Consider the following 24,050-nt stretch of genomic DNA (forward strand, 5'->3'; position numbering starts at 1 on the left):
TATTACAAACAGGTGTTTATTGGCACAAAAAGTGGCTTTACACTGCATAGTACATGTTTACAACCAGATTTATAAAACATAATGAACAGTAATCATGACTTAAAGGTGCAGTGTGTAACATTTAAGAGGAGCTATTGGCAGAAATCCTACACACTGCTCCTTTAAGTGTTAATAAAAGTAACATTTCTTTAACAATTAAATTAACTATGAAGGAACTGGCCTCCCATTGGTCTTCATCAGTGTGACGGACAGCCGATTCATCCAATGAAAAGTCCTCCTGACAAAGACAGACACATAAGTTGAACTTATAAACTTAACCTTTAAAATGTAAGGTTTGAAAATATTTGTATATTGGTTAATAAAAGTTTAGCTGGGGGTACTTGTCACTTTTGGAAGCATCAAATATCTACTTTCTGATGAAAAGAAATGAAATGAAAAGTGTGTTATTACAGAAACAGCTGAGAATTGAATCATACTATACCTGTCACTTCAATGCTGGCTCCTGTGATGTATCGAGAGTCATCTGAAGCCAGAAAGGCACATACATCAGCGACCTCTGGAGGAGGACAGCAAGAGGACAAAAAGAAGGACAAGTGTGACGAAGTCTTGGAAACCAAGCGTGCCAGACACACATGTAGAGTAGCTACAATCCCTTCCCTTAATTTCACTGTACAGGACAAAAACTGAAGGGAGATGACAAGGATCAAAGGTGTGGAGAAGTAATGATAATAATAATAATAATAATAATAATGATAATAACAACAATAAAAATAAGTGTTTTGTTTCCACAAGGAAAATATTTTAACTGTAGGAGATGCAATAAGAAATCTGCGTCCAACATGCAGATTCTAGCGTTGCTGGGAGCTTAGAACAGCACACACCTTTCCATTATAAATATCTGTGAAATGAGAATGAAGGTCTGTAGTGAAAACAAATCAGAGTGACGTTAAACATGCGTCTTCGCTGACCTGCAGGCTCACCCATTCTTCCCAGAGGCACCAAGGACTTCATCTGAAACACAAAAAGCACGACACAGAACAGAGTGAAGGAGGACGGCACTGTTTGATGACGAGAGCAGAGAGTCAGGGCCGACTGTCAAGGTTTAATTTGGTGTTAAAAGGTCAGTTCAACCATATCCCCCCTCCTCCCACCCCAAAGAAACATTTCCCCACTGACGCCTGCTGATATTTAGTTGTGCAGAGGGTCTTAGTTTTATTTGCTGTGGTTTAAAGACTTCTGCAGCAACTCCAAAACAACAGGTTCATTAGTGCTGCTCAAAGTTTCTTTAAAAAACTGAAAGAACAAATTTCGGCAGCATCTTGTCTTTCCAGAAACATCAACACAATCCTGAGGTTACTCAGGAAAATCCACTGACCCCACTGTCAGCGGGGGGGCTCATTTATACTGAAGGCAAAACTCCTTTTTGTCCCAGTTTTTTTTTTTTGCCACTTTCTTAGTGTTATGGATGAACTGACCCTTTAATGTCTACTGCAACATAATACAATCACCATGTTTTGAAAAGCGCTACACAGATAAATGTTATATGTATTATATTATTTGTAGGAGGCAAAAGTAACTGCATTTTAATCTAAAATAAAAGCAAACAATTGGTTTGTTAAATAGGTGCTTAATGTATTACAGCTTGTAAAAATGAAAGGTTGTCATTTTATTTTGACTTTAATTCACACGCAGCAAGTTCCATGTTGCCTTCCTGGCTTAAATAATAATTTGTGGTCGGTGCAAGTTTATTTAAATGGTTTCACTTATCGTGAATGCACAAAATGTCATTTACAGCACAAAATATTTATAAATTATATAAACTGCATGGTATTCAGAATATTACTGCAGGCCTACACTGATTATGTAAACTAATCTGTCTGTACCTGTGCGTGTGCCGTACCTTGCTAATAACCTTCTCTGGAACTTTATCTGTCATCGGAGTCGATATGAAACCTGGCAGCACACAATTACAACGAATCCCAAACCTGGATGAAAAGAGAAGGAAAAGCAAATGACCGGGGACTTTTCTTTTACATCTTCCTGGTGCGTCAGGCTCTTCTCACCTGCTGAGCTCTTTGGCAGCTGTCCTGGTTAAACCCTCCACTCCAGCTTTAGAGGCGGCGTAATTTGCCTGTCCGATGTTTCCCGCCTACAAACGTTAACCACACAGACACAAGGATATAGTGCATTAGGTACTGTATCAGTATCACTGTAGGTTTTTCATGTAACAGTCACCAGTACTGAACAACTCAATGACCAGGTCCTGAAATGTTCACTTTCAAACCAACACTGGCATTCATTGTGTTTTAGAATAAAAATATGTTCTTGATGGATTTCTGCAAGTTTATTCTTGTGTCTTAGGCTTTGAAAAATGTTGATCAAAAAGATAAAAAAACATACAGAATGTAATTTGTTTAAAATAACTAGAATTATTTACTACATTTCCATCTCTTTATGGATTTTACTCCTCTTATTTGGTCCCCTGAAACTTTTACATTTCATCCAGAAAGGCATAGTTAGCTAAATATTAAAACTGTAAAATAGACACTAAATGCCTGCCAGGCCTGCTGGTATCTCACCTTTCCCACGATGCTGCCCACAGTAACGATGGATCCTTTGGGTGCTCCGCAGGCCACCAGAGCCTGAGCGACAGACTGAATGACCAAGAATGAACCCTGAGAGAGACGCAGGAGGAAAGAAGACTGAACAAATCGTCACTCTGTTCTCTTCTCTGGTCTTCATTTAATATGCAGTGCTAACTTTCAGTATTTCACATAACAGAAAGACAGAGATGCAGATTGAAGCAGAGCTTGATGTAATATACAGGGAATATTTTATCTCTAAGCTGGTGCGACTTTTAGTTTGTTAAACATTTAAAGTGGAAAATCTGTCTGGATTGTGCTGCAGTTTGGTTTGTTGTGGAGGGAAGCACTTAAAAAATCAACAGCTAACAGAATAGATAAAGGAGGGTTTAAAAACCAAGCTGCTACTTTCCCGTAAAGTGGCACCTTTAAAACACTTCTCTATATTCTCTGACCGCTACAGAATTAACCAAACACCTTTCATAACCCAAAAACAGATTACCATGATAATCCAAAAATGTCATTACCAGCAAGACACCTGGTGGATAACACACTTGAGCCACTATGTGGCAATTATTATATATATAATATAGTCTTTTTTTTTGTCTGATGGTAAACAAACTCTTGTAAGTATGTGATGCAGATAAATAAGGTAAAAGTAGTGTCACATTGTTTCTGCTGCCAAAGTAGATCCTCACACACTGTGTGGGGTTGATCAGATAGACGTCATCAGGCATTAACTATTCTATTAACAATTTCTTTCTGATTAAAGACAACAGACAGTACACTTTTTATTTCCAATTCCTATTACAAATAATAAAATAATAATAATAACAATAAATAGTGTGAAAGCATCGACATTGTCAAGAAACCGGTTGGGGATGAAGGAAACTTTGCACAATTCAAATGCAGCTTTAATCGTCATTATTATATTTTGTGATATATCATCTATGCCTGTGTTTGCTAAAAGAAATGGAAAACCTGGAACAGCAAAATGATTCTACTGACCTTTAAAAATATGTGTTGCTCTTTGTTACTTGTCACTATATTGTTAAGGCAGTATCTTTCCAGTGAGCTGACTGGTCAGGAGTCAGGCTCGTGACAGGTTTTGATCTGATCCTCAAGTTACCATGCTCCAGAGCAGGAAACCAGAGTTAAGCCCAGCGATAGTTGGATAACCCACTAATCTCACTCCGTGGTACAGGCCCCAGGTGTCACGGCTGCGTACCTTCAGGTTGACCTGGATGACTTTGTCAAACTGATCCTCCTCCATGTTGAGCAGGAAGTCGTCCTGGGTGATGCCTGCTGCGTTCACACACACCGAGGGAGGCTGAAAGTAATGAGTCTGGGAGGGAGAGGCGGACATTAACTGTTGACAGAAAAGAAAGATGGGGGGAAAGAAAACATGCAGGAGTCCCAGCAGCATTCGAACATATAGTTCGGAATGGAAAGACAGTGTTTCTCTGCACCTGTATACTTGTGACCAGCTTCTTTACACTCTCTTTTGACGACACGTCCACCACAGCCGCCATGTGACCCTGTCCTCTGAGGTCACTCTGCAGGCTCCCCAGGGTCTCGTCGGCCGACTCCTCGCTGATGTCAGCGACCACCACGGAGGCGCCCTCAGAGGCGAAGCGCTGACACACCGCCCGTCCGATCCCACTGCCTCCTCCTGGGTGGGAAGAGAGCAGCATAAAGTCAGAGTGGCACCCGAGCAGGACAGCATGTGGCGGCCAAAACACTGCAGCTTGCCTCATGAATTTAAGGTTTCAGAGGGAAGACCAGTGAGCCAGGAGTTCCTCTCTGGATATATTAGATCGGAAGAAGGTCAATCAAGGAGGACGAGCTAACAAACAGGACAGGAGGTGAACTTGAGCTATATATTTTCCATTTGATTAGCCCAGAGGTTCAGGCCTCCGTGTGCAATTAACATCCATTAGCTCCATTTGCACCTCTTTGCTTCAGTCTTGCACAACCACCGATTTTGCCAACATTTATCATTTTAACTACACTGATCTGTTTTGTGTGTTTGCATTGTATACTGGTGTTATTCCGCCTCCCTGCAAACTGAACTTCCAGTAACCAAAACTCGAGTTAAAGAAACGTTTCTACCCCAAAGAGCATCAGCTTCCACTGTTTGCTGTTGGAAATTTAACAGGACAAATGATGATTGATCATTTATATTACAGCTGAAATGTTTATAATCAACTAGCCAATCGGAAGAAAATTCATCAGCAACTATTTTGATCATTGATTTTATTCATTTATTAAGCAATAATGCTGAACAGTCACTGGTTGCTGCCTCTCTGTGTTTTATATGATTGTAAAGAGAATATCTTTGGGTTTGGGACTTTTTTTTGTCACTTCAAGATATTGATTCTGAGACATTTGGTCACATTTTCACTATTTTCAGGCATTTTATAGACAAAACGATGAATCCAGAAAATAATAATCGACAGATAAAACATTGTAGTTGCAGCTCTAATCAATATTATATATGACTCAGACCCAAAGCAACGTTTCCATAGGTTTTAGTTTTACTTTCACTCTAGGTTCAGATTATTGACCTTAATCAGAGCCAGGCGGTACTACTGTTTGAATGTCGTGGATCAGAGATTTAACTCGCTAAAGCCAAACCCAAAAGCTCGCTAACTGGTTGTGAGTTAGTAGAAAAACCTGGGCCTAAAGTACTTTACCAAACTTCCACAAGGTTACTCAAGAGTAGGATGGTTTAAACAGGAAAACGGACAGATTGACGCACAACGCTAGAGACAAACAGCATCCCGAACGCGTTTCTGTATTTATATAACTGTACACACTGAATGATGCATGGTAAAATACAAACTTACCAGTGACCAGTGTCAACCTTGATATAAGCCTTGTGGCAGCCGCCATGATGGTTTGTTGCCTGTGTTTTTGTAGTTCTCGGTTTGGCCACTAGATGGCGCCGTGACACCGCGGGAGTTGTGTTTTCCACGGTAGTTTTTTTTAAAAAAGTATAAAGGCAGCAGAAACTGGAAAAACATTAACTTTAGCTACTCTGTTTGGTTAACGAAGACTGTGGCATTAAAGGATATTTAAATATATAGCCCCAAATTCTGGTTTAGGTAGCACTAAATGAAAGAAAGAAAAAAGTCAACATTAAGTTTGCATACTTTACTGACGCTGACCACAAAAGTAAAATTGTAACGTTATATTAATAAAAAAGCAGCTTTCGCATTTATCTATTTCCATGCACTGCGACATGTTGCATAATAAAATGTAACCATAACAGCCGGCATCAGTCATAAGAGGCACAGAGCGTAATCTCACGTCTATTGTAAACGTTTTATTTTGAAAGTCTTCACCGGATGTTTCACTGTAACGAACGATTAGAGATCACTAATTAGTTTTAAGCAAGTAAAAAATACTTTACCCAACTTGCAAATATTCATGAGTCAAGTGTACGTTTGTGATCTAAGACTGAGTCTGATAACAAAAGTGTTAGATCAAAGACAATACTTAGCTAAAACAAAGCTTTTGTATCATGTATTCATCTATATGTATTATATTATATTGCATTTTAAATAATACATTTAGTAATATGAGTTGTTTGGATGATACTTATTACGTTTTTCTGTCATATATGTCTTTTGGTTTTGATTTATAACTCTCATTTCTTTTGGTCTTTCATTAGGTGGCTATAATTAAAACTAAACAAACAAAAACTCAGTCTATGTCTTCACAAGTTTCATGGAGCAGAAATTTGGCAGTAACAGTAGTTGTCACTAAACCCCCAGTGGCTGAACTCTTCTGTATTCGTCTGCAGAACAGGAGAGAGCTCAGTGTTTCGACTGAGCTCTATTGTCGCTGCCAAGATCTGATCCTGTTGCTTAGTAACTTCTGACTTTGCTTCATCTGACTTTCACAGAATTATCTTGCCACAGGATTTTATGGAAAATGAGCATTTGCACGAATGAAAGTATAACCAAGTTAAACTCCTTCTGAAGAATACGAGACAAAGTAAACTGAAAATATGCTGAAAATGCTATAATATTATATCAAAACTTTACAGTGTGTACAATGCACGTAGTATAAGTATGTATATACATCACACTTACATATATATGTGGCACAAGACATGCAGTGATGAAAGATCTACCGACTATATGCAGACAGCAGACACTCATACAGATACACAGCAGGCACGCAGACTTCTTAATTTATATTAAAAAGTGCAATACAACATCCAGTCATGTCTTCATATGTCATGCCTGTCAGCAGTATTACTAAATCAATATAAAAGGCATTCCAAATATTAAATATGAGTAAAAGATTTTGTCTAAATTAAAAGTGCTGGTACTCCCACCATTAACTGTGTTTAAAGACCTACTTTATAACTGTGATATTACACAATGTCATACCTTCAGGTTTAAAACTTTAAATGTGGCAATAGATTACAAAAGAGCAGTTATGTTCCAAACTTTATTTATAGAGCACTTATCAAAACAAAGTACAAAGTGCTTCACAACAAGAGAAATAAAATATCACAGTGAATGACGAAATAGAAAGAAATAAAATACATAAAATACAAAAAAAGCAATAAAATAAACAGCCAGTTCAGGTAAAATCAGGATCTGCTTTCAGATAAAAATGTGTTTTGAGAAGAGACTTAAACAAAGACACTGACTCAGACAACCTAATATCTTCAGGCAAGTTGTTCCAGAGCCTCGGGGCCCTGATAGCAAAAGCTCTGTCCCCCTTAGTTTTCATCCTGGACTCAGGAACAGACAGGAGACCCTCGCCCAAAGATCTCAAACTATGTGAAGGTTCATAAGGGATTACAAGGTCTAAAATATAATCTGGAGCCAGGCCATGAAGAGCCTTAAAAGTAATCAACAAGATCTTAAAATCAATCCTAAAACCGACAGGGAGCCAATGTAAAGAGGCTGAAACAGGTGTGATGTGGTCGTACTTCTTGGTCCTGGTTAACAGCCGAGCAGCTGAGTTCTGTACAGTCTGCAGTCTGTCAAAGTTTTTTGATTAAGACAAGTGAACAGGCTGTTACAATAATCGAGGCGTGAGGAGATAAAAGCATGCACAACAGTTTCTGCATCACTAAGATTTAGAATAGATTGGATTTTTGCATTGTTTCTGAGGTGATAAAAACATGATTGGACAGTTAAGCTTAGTGATATGTTGCTCAAAACAAAAATTGTTATCAAACAGGACACCAAGATTCAGATCCTGTCTTCTAATGTTTGATCTGCGTTTTTTTTTTTGCTCCAAAAGCCATCCAGCACATCTCCACCATCTCCCACCTGTCCTGCAGGTATGTGACAGCAGTCCAGGAACAAATGGGTGAGGGTTAGGACGGGCTGTGCAGGAACTACAGGAAGGTTTTCATTGTAGTGTCTAACCAACGACAGAGATGCAGCTCAACAGGGACACAGACGGGGGATTCACGAAGCTTTTTCTCCTCTCCACAGATATTATTAGAATAAACATGAGAGTGAAGTTAAAACAACCATCCAAACTTCACAGCGAACACGAAAGAGTCAGGCGAAAGCAGTAATTATGTAATGTGCATGAAGCTCATCCAGCAGTGAAGAGTTAAATGATTTTGTTGATGGGTTTCCCAAAACCAGCTTGTTCATGTTTGTTTTAACATCATTTTGCAATGTTTGCTACTGATGCATCAGCAATTTAAACGCTATAACTACGATCGTAATCACAAAACCAGCTTAATAAACCTAACGTTGATCTGATTAGCATCATTTTTAGGCGTTCTCAAGGCAACTTAAGGCAATTTACATCACAGAAAAAGGCCAGAGAGTCGCTGCCAGTTATGAATTTGAAAGAAATGTGGAGTTTATAATTTAATATTTCAAAAAAGGAAAAGAAGAAAAAGAGAGAAAGAACAGGAACTGGGCTGAATCTCAATTACTGTCTCTTGCAATAGTTTACTGTATATATTAATACATTGTTAACAGTAAATATAACATAGTATAAACATCCTCATTGCTAGACTTGTTTGATTACTTATATTATTACATTGTATTATACCATACTGTACTTATCAACCTATAAATCCACTTTCGTACTTTACACTTATTTTAGCTTTTATACTTTATATCCACTTTTGTACTTAATTGATCTTAGCTGTATTAAAGTGTATTATATTTTGATTTGCACATCTCTTATTTCTTGCTAGAAATAATTGTCTCGTTGCAGACTATTATTATTTCTATTTCTATCCTATTAGTACTTCTCTTCCTGTGTGCACTGACGTGACAGTGAGCAGCTGTAACGAGAGAGCTTCCCCTCGGGGATCAATAAAGTTTTTCTGATTCTGAGCTCAGTATGTTCCTAAAATTACATCATCTGTAAATAAAATATCCCCCCAGTCAGTGAAAAGATGAACATGTCTCAGTTTATTTATGTACAGATGTTCAGATGAAATGATGGAGTCAAGTACAGAGGCATTTACATTTCTGACAAACTTCAGAAAAGTTAAGACTGACAACTCTGGAGTATTTTGTTTTAGAACAGTAGCCCGAGAGACAAAGAAAAAGCTTGACTAAGTTACTGAAGGAAAAACAAAAACATGCTCAAAGATTGAGACTGTAAAATATGTACACTTCTACAATCCTGACAGTTAATCTGTGCATATTTCATAGAGCAGACTTCGATTAAAAAGCTTTTGATTACTTTCAGTATTATGAAAAAAAAAAAAAAAAGTATCTCCATTCAAATTCCTTCTAAATAAATAATTAGTTTCAAACATACAATACTCCAATCTCAAGCCATAGGTGATTTTAAAAGAACAGAAATGATACACACTTTACCTAAAAATGACAAAATTGTTTAGTAGTACCACCAAACAAACAGTGCATTGTTATTACTCACAACATTAAACCATCTCTTTTGTTTACTGGTTAAACTGGCTGCTGGATCCCAAAATGTTAAAAGCCACTTCCATGTTTTCACCAACACATTGCTTTTCTTACCTGCCAAACTTCCCAACCTGGTATTACTAATGTTTTTAAAAATCACACAAATAAGTAAACTTAAACAAAACTCAGTTAATACAGAAAATAAAACTTTCAGCTGCCATAGATCTCAAAGGCCAAATTGTTTCAAAGACAAAGCATTTGCTTTTGTGACACCATGGTGTTAAGAAGTGATGGCCCATGGGAAATCAACCCAAAATGCTTCACCTACTTGAATAAAATATTAAAATGTAAGAACCAGCAAAAACTTCTTCTTGCAACTTCAAATACTCAAGTCTAGTCAGATGTTTTGTGCCTCGAGTCAAACAGACCTGAACACCAAAATAAATCAAAAGAACCAAGATGTTATTTGGGCACAGGTGAGTGGACAAGACACGTCCTCACAATTTATTAGCAGATTGGTCACAAGAAGAAAAAAGCAACACGTTTACAGAGACATGGATGAAAAAATAATAATAGACAGCACACATGGGAACAGAAATATTTATGTATAAACTGATGTGTAACTATGTCATATTTCTGTACAGTGGCCAACCCTTTCAAACAAGTACATGAGTACACAAGGATGCAGTAAAGTAGTACATAAGTATGCAGATGTTTGTCAGCTCCTCTGTATTGCATGCATTCTACTGAACCAAGGTGCTTCTGCGTGCAGACTGATTTTCAACGCCTGCGTCAAAACTATGAGAACTTCACAAGGCTGCACTTGTGGTGCCGGATCTCGCACTCGCACGTGTGCATGCAAACACATATGTGACACATTCATGCAGGCATACACACATACATACATACACACACACACATACATACACACACACACACACACACACGTTTCCCCTCTACCTTCTGTCACTCAAGAAAAAAAATTAAACAAAAACTAAAACAACTCCGCCCACACCAGTTCATCTTTCCCAGAATGAGGGAATAAATTAGCTCCATAAAATGCTTCTTTATAAAAGAAAAATAGATATTTATATAACTGTACACCTTATCTATACAGCATAAAGACAGGGAGCACGGGAAGAAGGGAAATTATCTCCAGAAATAAGACAGATTCTGGCTCTAGCACCCTTATCCCTCCAACGCATGCGGCACTCTTCTCCTTTTTTCCCCAGGAGATGGATCATCCCCCGCTCTGCCCAACAAGGCCAGTTCTCCAGAGAACAGCAGGATTTTACAATGAGTCCCCTTCTTTCCTTCCATTCACCCATCCTCAACGTTTCTGCGTCCAGGACAGGATCGGATGAATGAGCTGAGCAAAGGAGAAAGCCCCATCTCTCTCTTTCTTGGTTTGACACTTCGAGTCGAGTCGGACCAGTTCTGCCTAGCTCTGGTCTCGTCTGATCCGTCCTGCGGCTCCATCGTCAGTAGCTCTACTACAGTTCAGTCCACTCGGTGGGAAAGCAACACACCAAGGGTCCCTCACATGACCCTTTCATATGGAAACTCTCTGCCTCTCAGCCGGAGTCTGAGTCGCTTGTGTCTGAGGATGATGATGAAGAGGATGACGAAGAGGAGTCTGAGGAGGAGCTGCTAGCACTGAGACGCGACGGCTGCGTGTGCGGCTCTGTTGCAGGTTTCTCTGCTGGAGAAAACAAACACACACAATCAAGACCATGCGGCACACATTCAGCACCTACTCTGATTTAGACTCTTTAGACAACGTAACTGAAAACAAGTTTGGATCTATATGTATCTGAATGTCTTACTGGAATATATTCTGACTATTATTAACACGTGACTCTGAAGTAATTTTGTACATGGAGCGAAAGCACCCGAGAGTAAAAAATAAAGAGCTTTTAATTGAATGTAAGGAAAGGAAACTGAAGGGCCACTGAACTCTTATAACAGTCAGGATTACATTTTTAAATTTAATTTAACAATAGCCACTCAGAAAAAGTGATCTGCAAAAACATGTACCGATTCTGACATTACCACTATCTTCCACCTTATTTTAGAAAATGTGGACACTTTTTAACCCATTTTACCCTGTACTCTTTAAGACAGCAGTATGGAGGACTTACGTTTGGTCTTAGGAGGCTTCTTTCCAGAGTTGAGCTGACCACTGACGTCAATCAGCCTTCTCTCCAGCTCCATTTGTTTCTCCAGAGCGAGCTCTTCCCGGGACTTGCCAGCAATGTTGTTTTTACTTGCTGCATACAAACAGACAACAATGTCAATAAGATGGGAGTACTGTACTACATTATCAAAGATCTACAGCGGGTAGACTACTGGGAATACTTCAGGGTTAGTTGTAGTGTTTTGTGTAGTTAAAAAGGCCCCAACATCACTAAGGCTCAGAGTTTCTGTCCTTATGTTCAATTTATTTCCAAGAATTAATAAAATAATCAGTATTTTATACTGATTCCCTTGCAGTTTTTAAACCAAACAGTGTGCAAGAACAGGCACAAATCTTCAAGACCACAAGACTCGTCAAACATTAGAGATATTGTGAACTTTTAAATCACGTGGACCTAAAACAGCAATAATTTCACGATCTTGTCCCGTAGTTCTACTAACCATATGGCTTTCGAGGTTTCTTCCTCAGGCACGTCATGACATATCTCTCCAGCTCCCGCAGTGTTGATGGCTTCAATGTCTCAAAGTCTATCTCGATCTCCTCTGGGTTGGTGTCTCTGAGGGAGGGCTCGCGGGACTGGATGATGTAAACAACACGGCCCAGCTTCTCACCGGGCAGCTTGTTAATGTCCAGGCTGAGTTGACGCTTCTCGTCATATGACATGGGTGCCGTCTCCTCCTCTTCATCCGAGTCAAAATGACTCACTATGGGATCGTGGACCGGCGGAGGCATGCTAAACGTCATGCCGCCCTTTTTGGATCTGATGGAAGACAGGAGAGAAGGAGATGGAGGGAGAGACTGTTAAAAGATGACTAAGAGATGGTCTATTCCAACCCATAAAGTGATGAGGCAAAACATAAGAGCATGGTCCTTAGAAACAGCAAGCAAGCTGGCGTCACATTAAATTACTTTATGTACATTTTCTTTTACTTCTAGCTAATACTTATTTTAAACTACAACTATTTCTATACAAATCTTACAGCATGTAGCAATCTGTCTGACTTCCTGCTAGAGCGAAGCCCTTTTGGGACAACATTTCTGGGGCATCTTTGATGTGCCCCAGCAAATACAGCATGCACAACCTACTTTCAATTCCAACATTGTCCAATAGGTGTCAGTACTCACTTGCTCTTGTTGTTTTTCTTGCTCGGTGCCTTCTTAATCGGCATTACAGGACAGGCCGTTCCTCGGTTGCTCTTGGGTTTTGGAGTTTTGGTGATCTTGGGGGCCTTGGCCGGTTTAATAGGTGGCAGCTCTTCCTCTATCTTCCGATGCTTCTCTTTTTCTACCTTTTTCTTCTTTTTCTTGTCCTTCTTCTCTTTCTTTTTCTTGGGTTTGACGATGGGGCCCTGGGAGAGTGCCGTGAGCTGCTCGTGTACGGCTTTTAGCTGAAGGGAGAAAGAAAGATAGAGGAGTTAAAGGAATACTGAGGAAAGGACATAGCAAAATTACAATGTCACATTAATGCTCTGCTGTGTGTGTGTGTGTGTGCATACACTGCAGTACAAACCTGTTCCTGCAGCTCTGCCAGCCGGTTTGCCCTCTCCTCCTCAGAGTCAGAGCTGGGGCTGCTCTCGCTCTCCTCACTTTCACTGCTGAGCTCACTCTCAGATGACGACGAAGAGGAGGAGGAGGAAGATGAGGAGCTAGGGGGTGCTGGAGGCTCGTCTGGCATCTTAGCAAAGCAGAACTCAAAGACATCCTAAAAGGATTAAACAGTATGAGCAAGCCAGTTTAAAAACAAGAACATTGTGATGATTTGAGGCAGAAGACAATGAGCGAAAGAGGAGAAACTAGTATAATCCAGTTAAACTATACAAAAACTACAGTAATTATAAATAGTTTCACTAGAATAAGTACATTACCTGCAGTTTTCTGGCCATGGCCACCACATCATGATCAGGGGGGTTGTACTTGTAACAGTTGGAGAACATCAGTCTAACATCAGCAGAGAACTGCTGGGAGTCACGATACTCTCTGCTGTCCATCTTCCGCTAAAGACAATAAGAGAGGAGAAGAGATTTTAGCAAAGTACAGTATTTAAGAAAAACAAAGCAAAAGTATCTGCCCCATTGTCTGGGGTCATTGAGGTGCCAGTTATAATTAACTTGGCACATTAAAAGTAGGCCACACCTTAAAGCGAACACTCTTTCTCCATCAGAGAAGATATATCAGATAAGGTGAAGGAGGGCTACATAGGATGTACATGAGTAACCGCCTATACTTTCCATCCAACTTCTGTCTTTGAGATATTTGAAACCATTTCATACAGAGTGCAGCCTGTGGTTTGAGTGGTTTTCAAAGCACTGCATTGGGGCAATATGGTAACGATACGTCACAGCGTTTTCATTCTACACCTACTGCATTTCAGTGCAGCAGGACTGGAGAACAGATAACACCCTGCTCCTCTGTTCTGACAAATGTTGACTGGAGTTGTGTTTGTGTATTCCTAAGGCAAGTACCTTGATGGTGCTGAGGTCCATGGGCTGCTTAATGATGTCATGGTAGTCATGAAGACCGAGTGACGAGGCATCGACAGGCTTGTAGAACGGCCAGGCGTACGCCGCGTGCTTCTTTGACAGCAGCTCCTTCAGGACCCCATTGCAGTAGCGCAGCTGGGGGCTCAGCTTGCTGCGGCGCACCGGCGGTGGTAGCATGGAATCTGGTAAATCCTTCTTGGGCGGCTTGATAGGTCGTCCACTCACTCCTCTCCTGCCCCCCCCTGCAGATTTGGTACCCATCATCACTGTTCCACAGCCCATACCCATGCCCATACCCATCCCCATGCCCTGGCTGAGGCTGAGGCCTTGGTTCATCCCCAGGCTGGAGTTGTGGTCCACCCCCAGAGAAGTGAGGGTGAGCGGGGAGTCATGCCCACCGCCCATCCCCAGGCTGATGCCGCTGACGCCCATGGTGCTCATGATGGGCATGGCTACAGTGGTTGGGGTGGTTGTGTCTGCTTTCCTCTTCACACCTTTTTTCTGTGGTTGAAGAAAAGACGGTGACGAGAGGGTGAGTCAGAGAAGGGTGTTTGGTCTGTAGTCTTCATCAGCTTTATAAAAAATACTGTCAAATTCTGATTACACAATTGCAAAATGTCAAATGTTAACCATTACCTTAGTGGTGGGCTGTGTGGGAGGCAGACCCGTAATGGTAGGTATACTTTGTTCAGTTGAAAGGGAAGGGGGCAGGTTCTTGGTCAAAAGTGTCTGTGGGGGTAGAGAGGATGGAGTCAGGTGTTTCCGGGGTGGGTGGTGAGTACGCTGACTGGGAGACAGCTGGGACCTGATGAGCTGTTGTCACTCCTCCAGAGACTGGTAAAGAGAGGGGAACAAGAGGAAGGTAAAATGATTCGTGCTCATATATGCATGTGTGTATGCATTTTTGAGAGATTGTATGCATGTACTGTATGTATGATGATGATGATGCTTGCAGCCAGTGCTCACCTGCATTACCTCTGCCCTTTCTGCTAGGTTTGCCTGGTTTGCTCCGGGGAAGGGGAGGAGGCAGCTCTACCTCCTCCTGGGGCATCTGAGCCACTTTCTGCAGGAATGCCTTCTCCAGAGACTGGGCCATCAATACTATGTCATCTGTAGGCTGCAGAGGAAGAAATTTGGACAAAATGGTTACAACAGTAGAAAGATTAAGTTGTATGTAGTTAAAAATCAAAAACACACTTTTACACACACAATAATACAGTAAGTAAAAATAGCAAGTTTCCCAAAAAAGATTGTATAAAGCCTGTTTTGTGGACAAAAATGTTTGCCATCTGTCCAGGCTACCAGTAGCAGCTAGCATGAAACATTATCTTGCCAGGCTGTCTCATGCTCACCCTTTCTCAGACACACAAGCTAAAAGCCTTACCTTGTTATAAATGTAGCAATTGGTGAACATGGTGTTGAAGTCCTGCATGCACTCACTGGCACTGCGGTAGTAGTTATTTTCTAGTCTCTTCCTAATAGTGCCCATATCCATTGGAGTTTTGATGATCTTATGATAGTCCTGGAGGGAGACAGAGACACTGTCAGGACAAGAAACAGAACTTTTTGACCAATTAAGACATAAAAAAGGAAAAGACCAGCGAACTGATAACTTGGCTAAGTTGCTACCAGCTAGTTTAAAGAGCTGTACTATTGACTTAACCTGGGGGGATGCAAGTGATAAAAAGATATTATCCCCTGTGATGGTGACAAGGGCTGGGAGTGAGAGGTTTTAGAGGACTTTTTAACAGCACCGGTAAAAGCTTAACTCAACATGAGAGAGAAAACCTCTAACCCTGGGCAATGAGACACATTGTTAAAACTGAGTTACGCTGCATTTCGTCTTGTGGAAAGTAGTGAGGTTGTAGAAATACGGATGGTCCCTCCTCTAGACAGGAGGAGGGTAATGTCCAATTTCACACTCACAGGTAGGTTGAGCTTGGTTGCGTCTACAGGTTCATGGAAGGGCCAGGCAAAGTGGTGCCTCCACAGAGACTTGAGCAGGACTTTCTGTAGGAACTGAAGTTGGTTGGTCATCCTCCCCTGTCGGCTAGGGTCTTTCACCGGGGGCTGCGGGGGTCCCGAATAGGCCATCTGATTGAGGGGGGGCATCCCAGGACTCTCAAAGCCCTCGTAGAGCAGTGAAGGTTTTCGGATGCGTTTTCCAGCTGTGCCAGAACCCTGGTCCATCGTTGTGACTCCCATTATGCCAACCTCAACCCCGACATGGGAGCTGTAGAGAGTAGTTGAAAGACCAATTAACTATTTGGCATAAGTTGTTAGAAAGATGCCAAGACCAACAAAATATATTTGCAAGTCTCCCATGCTGAACAAGGTTTGCTCTTCACCTCAACAAAATAATCAAAATATTAAAAAACTACTATTCTGTCCTTTTGGTGGTTATTAAATGTACCCAGTCCAATTAATGGAGCCAGGTACACTGCCTGCATTTGCAGCAAATTAAAAAATGGAGATGGAGTTGAAACACTAAATTTGCTCATGACCTCTATTTTGGAGCATGCATCCATAACTCTCAGCCATGAAAAAATAAATAAATCCTGATGAACTGAAAAGGTTCTTTTCTCCCAGTATTGGCAGAAACATTTATGCCATATATTCCATCGCCTAACTCCTGGGATTATAGTGTAAATTAATTCTTATTTTATTATGTCATCCTGACATAATAATGCTCTCTTGTTGGCATACATTGCATGTTATCAAACTCAATTAATCCTGCTTACCCTACCACTGACAAGCATACAGTATAGAGCAAATCCCCTTCACAAGGAACCCATAGTCAGTCACATTAAAATGTTACTCAGCAAGCATACATCAGCCTGACTGAATATACCCCTGCCAAATCAGCACTCCCAGTCCCGGGAGAACAGGCATGACTACCACTTCCTCTTCTCTCCTTATCGCTCACAGATTGCACAGACAGAAACTCCACCCCTATTGCCCTGTAGAAAAAAAAAGCTCTCCCAAAAAGGATTGTGGGTGGAGATTCAGCAGACATGTAAGCACTAACTATTTTACAGTTTTCCAACAGAAATGCCCATAACAAGCCCAGAAATGTACAATATTGTCTGACCAGCCACTCTGCCATGCTAATGATCTCTAACCTTAAGAGTTAACATCCTGCTGTGCTGTACACATCCACTTGACACATTCTCAGTAGCGCTAGGGCTTTATTAGCCACATTAGCTTAAATCAGCAGAGGGAGTTCCAGGTAACCTCTCAGTTACAGTTGGCTTGCCATGTTTTAACACCACAGATAAACACGTCCAGCATCTCTACAAGGTTTTTTGTATGTAAATGGTGTAACTGTTAAGAGCATGTATATAGTAAGAGTATGTATAAAAACACTTCTCTAAATACCTAGGAAGACTCTTTATAAAATACTTGACCCGGCTTGCCGTGCTTTTATATGACTGACAGTACCATCGAGTGTTATTCTGCTGGGGACTCCACATGCCATAATAATGTCCACAGGTACAAACACCCACCTAGGAAAATAAATTTCCACATAAACACAACATGACATTATCTCTACAGCCAATCTCACCAGTATTTCTCTAACTACAACTGTGGTGACACTGTAGCAACAAAAGGTGATCTGGTTCGACTATGAAACACCCTTACCCCCCCCTCCACGAGCTGCATTCAGCCAAGTGGGACAGTCATAAACCATCAAGTCAAAACTCAGCAACACAGACTGGTGTTACACCAATCCTGCACAATTCGTACTTCCTAGCATGCAGATATACACTATGAGAACAGTGCTGCCTCTTAACATTTCTAAAGCCAAACTCTGAGCTCCAGTTTACATGTCCGTATGAATACCGCCTTGAGCGGATACAAATAAACACTTGCATATGTATAGAAATTTGCCATCGCAAAACTGCAGGGTGTTCCATTTAATACTTGATAAAAATTGCTGCAGTGCTACATGTGCTCTGGGATTCGTAACAGTATGTTCATTTAATAGTTTGCTGCTCTGATAACCAGTTACTTGCTTGAGGTGGAGGCATGTACTTCTGTGTGCCATATATGCATCACTGCAATCACAAATTAATGCATTTCCCCGATGAAAACCATATACCAGCATCACTCTTTTTGATGTCAGGGTTGAACGCATCCTCTCCCCTCGTCGAACTCACCATAGCCCATCTCTGCTGACCTTGCAAAACAAAACTTGTTCCAAGAGCGAACAGGGGAATTTAGGGTAATTTGCTGGAAAACACTAAAGCTACTCAACATCTGTTGTCCATTTGTTTGCATTGTCGAGTTTGCATGTTCCCTTGCAATTGAAGTTGAAGTATATCTAGAAAAAATAAATAGGTTTGTCTGCACATTGAGCTCTTTTCTTAAGTGACCTTGAAGCAACTGATGCAAATACAGTATTACTGTGTTTACATCACGCTGTAAATAAGGGGCAGGTGTGTAACATCTTGGTGTATCCATCTTTCTACTACCTGTACCCCAGGGTTTTGGAGCATGTTTGCACTACTCCACCCTACTCATGCATACTGAACAAATTTGTTTAAGATACAATAAAAAGGTAAACTTAGTTGCCACTATAACGTTAAACAAGAAATGTATAATAAAATAGAAATACAATCTATTAAATAGTTTATAGTAAAGCAATCCGTTTTGAATGATACAACTTTTGGAAACACATTTGACAGTTAGTGTACTTTATTATTAAAAGAGGAAAGTAATCATGTACATAACATTAACAACACTAAACAAAAACATTTTTTGTTAGCTGTAAATCGAATTAACAAATTAAAGAGTAAAATGAGGATTGAGTACCGAAGGGGGAGAAAACAAAAAAAAAAAAAAAAAAAACAGAAGAAACTTAATACTCAAGTACAGTGGATTAGTTGCGTTATGATATAAATTAATTATAAGCGAGTTGATGAGTAACTTTTACCACAATGGAAGTTGTTACCTAGCTTGAGTTGAGTGACACTGAGCGATGTAACCAGGCAACCAACTGAAACACCCAGCACACATGGATAGCTGCGTTAGCCCTTGCGCTACAACGCCGTTGTACCAGTGATCACAACAACCCCTGACCGTCACATGGCTACAATAACAACCTGACGAAACAAGCAAGAATGCCGGTGCAGCCGCGCTCCTCTGCCTCTTTAGCGTTATCTACACATTTTAAACACTAATCTGGCTCACTTAATTCTCGTCAGCATACATAATAACGTTACTAAAAACTAGCAGTTTTGTTAACGGACCTTGTGTCCGACCGTCAGGTTTAGATCACTTAATTACAATACAATTACCACTATATAAACAAGGTACACCGATTTGACTCGAAGAGTGGTCGAGCCACAGCGGAAAGCTTGGGTCTGTGAAGCTAATGCTAGCAATGCTAACACCAACTGCCAGGCAGCGGGAGAGAGCGGCCAACGGCAGAGGCGCTCCGAAGATGGCGCCGGCGTACTGCGAACAACAGTCGCAGCTTGTTACAACCCACAAACATTTTTATTTCCTCAACGTGAATTTCGTTTCTAATCCCTTAAATGAATAGACAAACTTCTTCCCGCAGTACATTCAGTGTCCATTTCTCTCTTCCACTCGTATTACAGCAAACACAGGCTGGCAGCAACGATATTTTAGGAAAAAAATAATAAGGAATGTCTATAATATTCCCTCTGACGGAAAGCTGAGAGTCAATTTTACCGGTAGATACCTGTCAAGGAGCGGGTTAACAGCCATATCCATCAGGATGGATCCGGATTCTGTTTTTAGCTAGACTCAGACCTGGATCCGTCTCTGTTCGTCAGTTTTCTCCGCTCCCCGCCACTGCGAGCTCCTTTAATCTGCTTCGTTGAAATGGCGACGATGCGACTACACCCGTTCTTTTATAGATCGACCATTCACCCTATTGGATAGACTGCCCCAAAATGTTCACGCCCTCTAACTTTCTATTCGCTGCTTGCAATGTCCGTCAAAGTCACCACACCCCTAGCTACTGAGTCTTTAATAGCAATCTTTCGGCCCAACCCATTCGCAAGTTCTTGCTGTCCGTCAAGGAAATTGGACAATACTATTGGCCCAGCCTATTCAGTATTACAGAAACGCCGTCTGTAACTGCCTCCTCCATATAAAACTGTACAAAATGCTAAGGTACCGAATCCACCCTCCTCCTTATCATATTACATTACGTCAACGTGTGCAAAGCGACGGCAGGGATTGGTCAAAATGGTTGTAACGCGGGCTTCCAGGATAAATACCAAGAAGCCTATTGGTTCTTCCACCAGGTCACGCGTACGCCTGAAGAGCCTCTCCCCACGAGCTCTCTACTTACCAGAACATCCGCATTTCTGTCTTTCGGAAGAGGCGCACAGCCGCCATCTTTAAGTACAGTGACACAGAGTATTAAAGGGGAATTATTTACAATAAGTACGGTAAAACACAAGGCAAAACACACAAAACGCTACATATTTCGTTTACAAACACAACTGAAATAAGTAGCGTCCATCTGCTGCAGAAAAAGGCCACCATTTGAGAACTCACAGCCAAACAAGGCCTCCATGGCCCACAAACACTGACAGCAATCATAGACTGTAAAAAACGACAACAATGTAGTACTGGGATCAAGTCCAAACTTACAATTCTAACTGAATGTATAAAAGGTGAGGCTGTAAGTTAGCCCCTACTTACTTCAACGAACAATGAAAAGACCACACCTAGACAACTTACCATTATCCACTGAATGACACAGCAGTTTTCCTCACTCAGCTCAGACTACATTTGAGTAAAGGCTGCTTTTACCCAACTAATCAGACGATCACATTCAGAATAGCGTGGATTAAAGTAAAAAAAAAAAAGGTAAATCACAAGGAACATTTATATAGGTTTGAAAACACAAATACCATACCTGAGTTTTGAGTTTACAAACGAGAGTAAACCAGAACTACATATATACACACACACACACACATACATAAAAAAGGTTAAAATTACAACAGTTATCAAATTAGTCACTTTACAAAATTCTTATCTTTAAAAAGCGACCGACACTCACTCGACAACCACCCAAAATGGTTACCTAACCACATGCGCCCATCCCCCACACCAAGGTTACAAATTCCCTACAATGTCACTCAAATAAACGGTGGAAAGTAACACCAACGTTAGATCCATACAATATTATATATATATATATATTACTAAAGTTTTGAAAACTTTACGCTGTAAAAACACAAACTGGACTTCGGTTAAAAAGGAAGTTCAATTAGGCTGAGAAAAGACAAAGAAATACATATTTTCAAAGTACGATATTTAAAAAAAAAAAAAGACCTTGAATTTAAAATGAATACAAACTGGTAAATCCCCAAAAATAAAAAAAACATAATGCGAGACCTTTCTTCAAATAATCTTCTTGTCCTCCACCTCGATACTTTTTAACCAACACATTTCCCTCAAACATGTCCGCCTTCTTCCCCGTTCACGAGCTGGTGGGGGAGGGGGAGTCATGTGATGAAATAAGCCTAAACGCACTGTTTATCAAAAGTTGAACACGTGGCAATCCGCAAAAAAACCGCAATAAAACGCATCCACGGCGCATCCTTTCATAAAAAACGTCCCCCTCCATATCCACATCCTGTGATTTATACAAAGTAATACGCTCGGATTTGGTGATAAAGTTGGCAAAATATCCGAACAAAGAGCATACTTTCCGCTGGTTTTGGCTCGCTCCGATTGGTCAAGCTTGACCACGTGACGAAAACGATTTTAGTATGATTGATTGCGCTATTTCCCCAAACTTCCTCCGTTGTAATCCGTTTATGATCGCAATAATCCTTTACAGCTCGTGTGCAGTTTCCCAGTTTGTCTCAAAATGGTTAGAAATGTCTGTTTTCTCCAGATGACGCTTGCTGTCGAGCTCAGTGTGTGTGTGTGTGTGTGTGTGTGTTGCAACACGGAGCACTGCGCATGCGTCCCCGCCATGAAGACGCTTTGCCAACGATGCACTGAGAATGAAAGAGGCCGATCTAAGAGCAGTTTCGTGGGGGGGGGGGTTCATATGGTAAATGCGGATATCCCACTTTTGAGTGTTCCCTGGAAAAGAGGTGGGATTCATTCAGCTGCAGACGAACTGACGAGTGTTGGTTTCCAGATTAAAGCAGGAAGAAGGAGATAAACACACAGGCCTCAGGTTTTGTGCTTCATGCTTTTGACTGAAAGAGGCTTTTCAGAATAGAATAATTTTTGTTATTTGTTCTGACCCTTGAAAAATAAGTTATCTATCTATCTATCTATCTATCTATCTATCTATCTATCTATTACTCTGTATTTTTTGTTTTATAGAAAGACCACACACACACACATACTGAAAACACCCAACTAAGTAAACTTTTCAACTTTCTACTCATAACTGAGTTGTTGTGGTGACAAATAAACGGGTTACTCCCATATTTCAACCATCTTTGCCTGTCTCTTACCGGACACCCTGTGGCGGGTTTCAAACCTAACCAGCAATATACTTAATGGGAGTGTGCTACCAACAGCTAACTCATCTTTTCACTATCTATCTATCTATCTATCTATCTATCTATCTATCTATCTATCTATCTATCTATCTATCTATCCCAAGAGCATTGCTGTTGATCATTTCCAGATTAAAGACACTCTCAGAAAGTTGTTTATAATTTATAAGATTTATTTTAAAAAAAAGCAAAACATGCAAAAACATCAATACACAAACAGGGGGCACGTTGGGATGACCGTACATGTGAAGTGTTTACAGGTGACAATGAATCTCTATACATTTCTAGTAGAGCACAAACTGGTGTAATCTCAAAATTTACACTCAAGAAACTTCATAAATCAAGACGTGAAATCAAATTTTCAGAGAATCAGGTTCTGTGACTCCTTGCCAAATAAAATTTTAAACCAGTCATTTTAAATATTATTCTTGTTCGCTTTATTTGTGTTTCTAATTATAAATTTGAATCAAATCGCCGGAACTGATCTAATTTATTTATTCATTTTCAAACCTCTTTTTATTGGTGTTTTTTTTTCCCATTGTAAGCAGTACTTTCTCAAATAGTTTCAACATGTTTTTTTTTAACATACATACAAAAAATAATGGCGTATAAACATTGTGTAAATGGCAAAAACAGTAGTGAAGTGATCTGATTTAGACAACAGCCTCGTCAGGGTCTTAAATGTGCCTGTTAACTTGCTCGTATCTTCTGAAATGAAAATCTTAAAATGACTCATTACAAAAAATGTTGAGCTCAGAATCCAGGTCACATTTCGCTTTTCATTCACGTTGAAAATAGTGAATTAACTCCAGGCTGAGACCATCTGCACAAATCCATCTAATTTTTGTGTTTTCAGTTGAGACTGAGACTTGGCTCACTTTGATTATGAAGTCATTTTCTGCAGTGCATTGTGTTACCTTGAAATTATTACACAACAGCTGTGTTTTCATTGCTAGGATCAGGAAACACAGCACAGTGTTTCCTATAAAGCCATATATTTAGTGCCCAACTTCAAGAACAGGGGATGCATTTAAATTGCTTGTGTTGTTTGATTTAATCTTTTGACACTTACTTGATTACTTCTGTGTGAGGAGTTAGAGCTCCACTACCTGTCTGCTCGCTAACACAGAACAGCCTGGTGATCTGACTGTTTGATGGCTGAGTTTGCCGCACAGCTTTTACTGTATTCAGATTGTTCGAGACCCAAACTGCATAACTCCAATGATAAAAGTGTGATTATGAGTGAAGTTACATTGAGACAAGCCTAATGTCTCCTGTCTAATCCTGTTTTTGTTTTGCAACCCATAGCACATTACTTACTACTTGTATTATTACATTGTATTATTATCATCAACCGGTTGTACTTTACACTTATTTTAATTTTATACTTATACCCACTTGGT

General features: G+C 40.4%; 2 protein-coding genes across 6 annotated transcripts; both read right to left on the minus strand.

Moving 5' to 3' along the window:
* On the minus strand, nucleotides 1-5,623 carry hsd17b8 (hydroxysteroid (17-beta) dehydrogenase 8). 5 transcript variants are annotated; one of them, XM_044171774.1, is made up of 9 exons: nucleotides 5,449-5,623; nucleotides 4,052-4,254; nucleotides 3,811-3,927; nucleotides 2,580-2,675; nucleotides 2,064-2,149; nucleotides 1,901-1,985; nucleotides 969-1,011; nucleotides 482-556; nucleotides 1-277 (listed from the first exon to the last, which is right to left on the minus strand). In XM_044171774.1, exons 1-9 carry the CDS (start codon nucleotides 5,606-5,608, stop codon nucleotides 258-260), a joined length of 885 nt encoding a protein of 294 aa, XP_044027709.1. In that variant the 5' UTR covers nucleotides 5,609-5,623; the 3' UTR covers nucleotides 1-257. The 5 variants fall into 5 exon arrangements, with proteins under 5 accessions (XP_044027709.1, XP_044027708.1, XP_044027712.1 ...); XM_044171773.1 differs by having other exon boundaries at nucleotides 3,811-3,951; XM_044171777.1 differs by having other exon boundaries at nucleotides 981-1,011; nucleotides 5,432-5,571.
* A 3,352-nt stretch (nucleotides 5,624-8,975) lies between these two features.
* brd2a (bromodomain containing 2a) lies at nucleotides 8,976-22,093 on the minus strand. Its single transcript, XM_044171779.1, is given in 13 exon segments — nucleotides 8,976-11,159; nucleotides 11,599-11,727; nucleotides 12,095-12,414; nucleotides 12,780-13,042; nucleotides 13,165-13,356; nucleotides 13,520-13,648; nucleotides 14,117-14,635; nucleotides 14,771-14,873; nucleotides 14,875-14,968; nucleotides 15,101-15,251; nucleotides 15,519-15,656; nucleotides 16,061-16,367; nucleotides 19,845-22,093. Coding segments are annotated over 13 exon segments (2,505 nt in total). The 5' UTR covers nucleotides 19,877-22,093; the 3' UTR covers nucleotides 8,976-11,031.
* Nucleotides 22,094-24,050: the final 1,957 nt, after the last annotated feature.

Source organism: Siniperca chuatsi, linkage group LG17 (genome assembly GCF_020085105.1).
Source record: "Siniperca chuatsi isolate FFG_IHB_CAS linkage group LG17, ASM2008510v1, whole genome shotgun sequence".
Lineage (NCBI taxonomy): Eukaryota > Metazoa > Chordata > Actinopteri > Centrarchiformes > Sinipercidae > Siniperca > Siniperca chuatsi.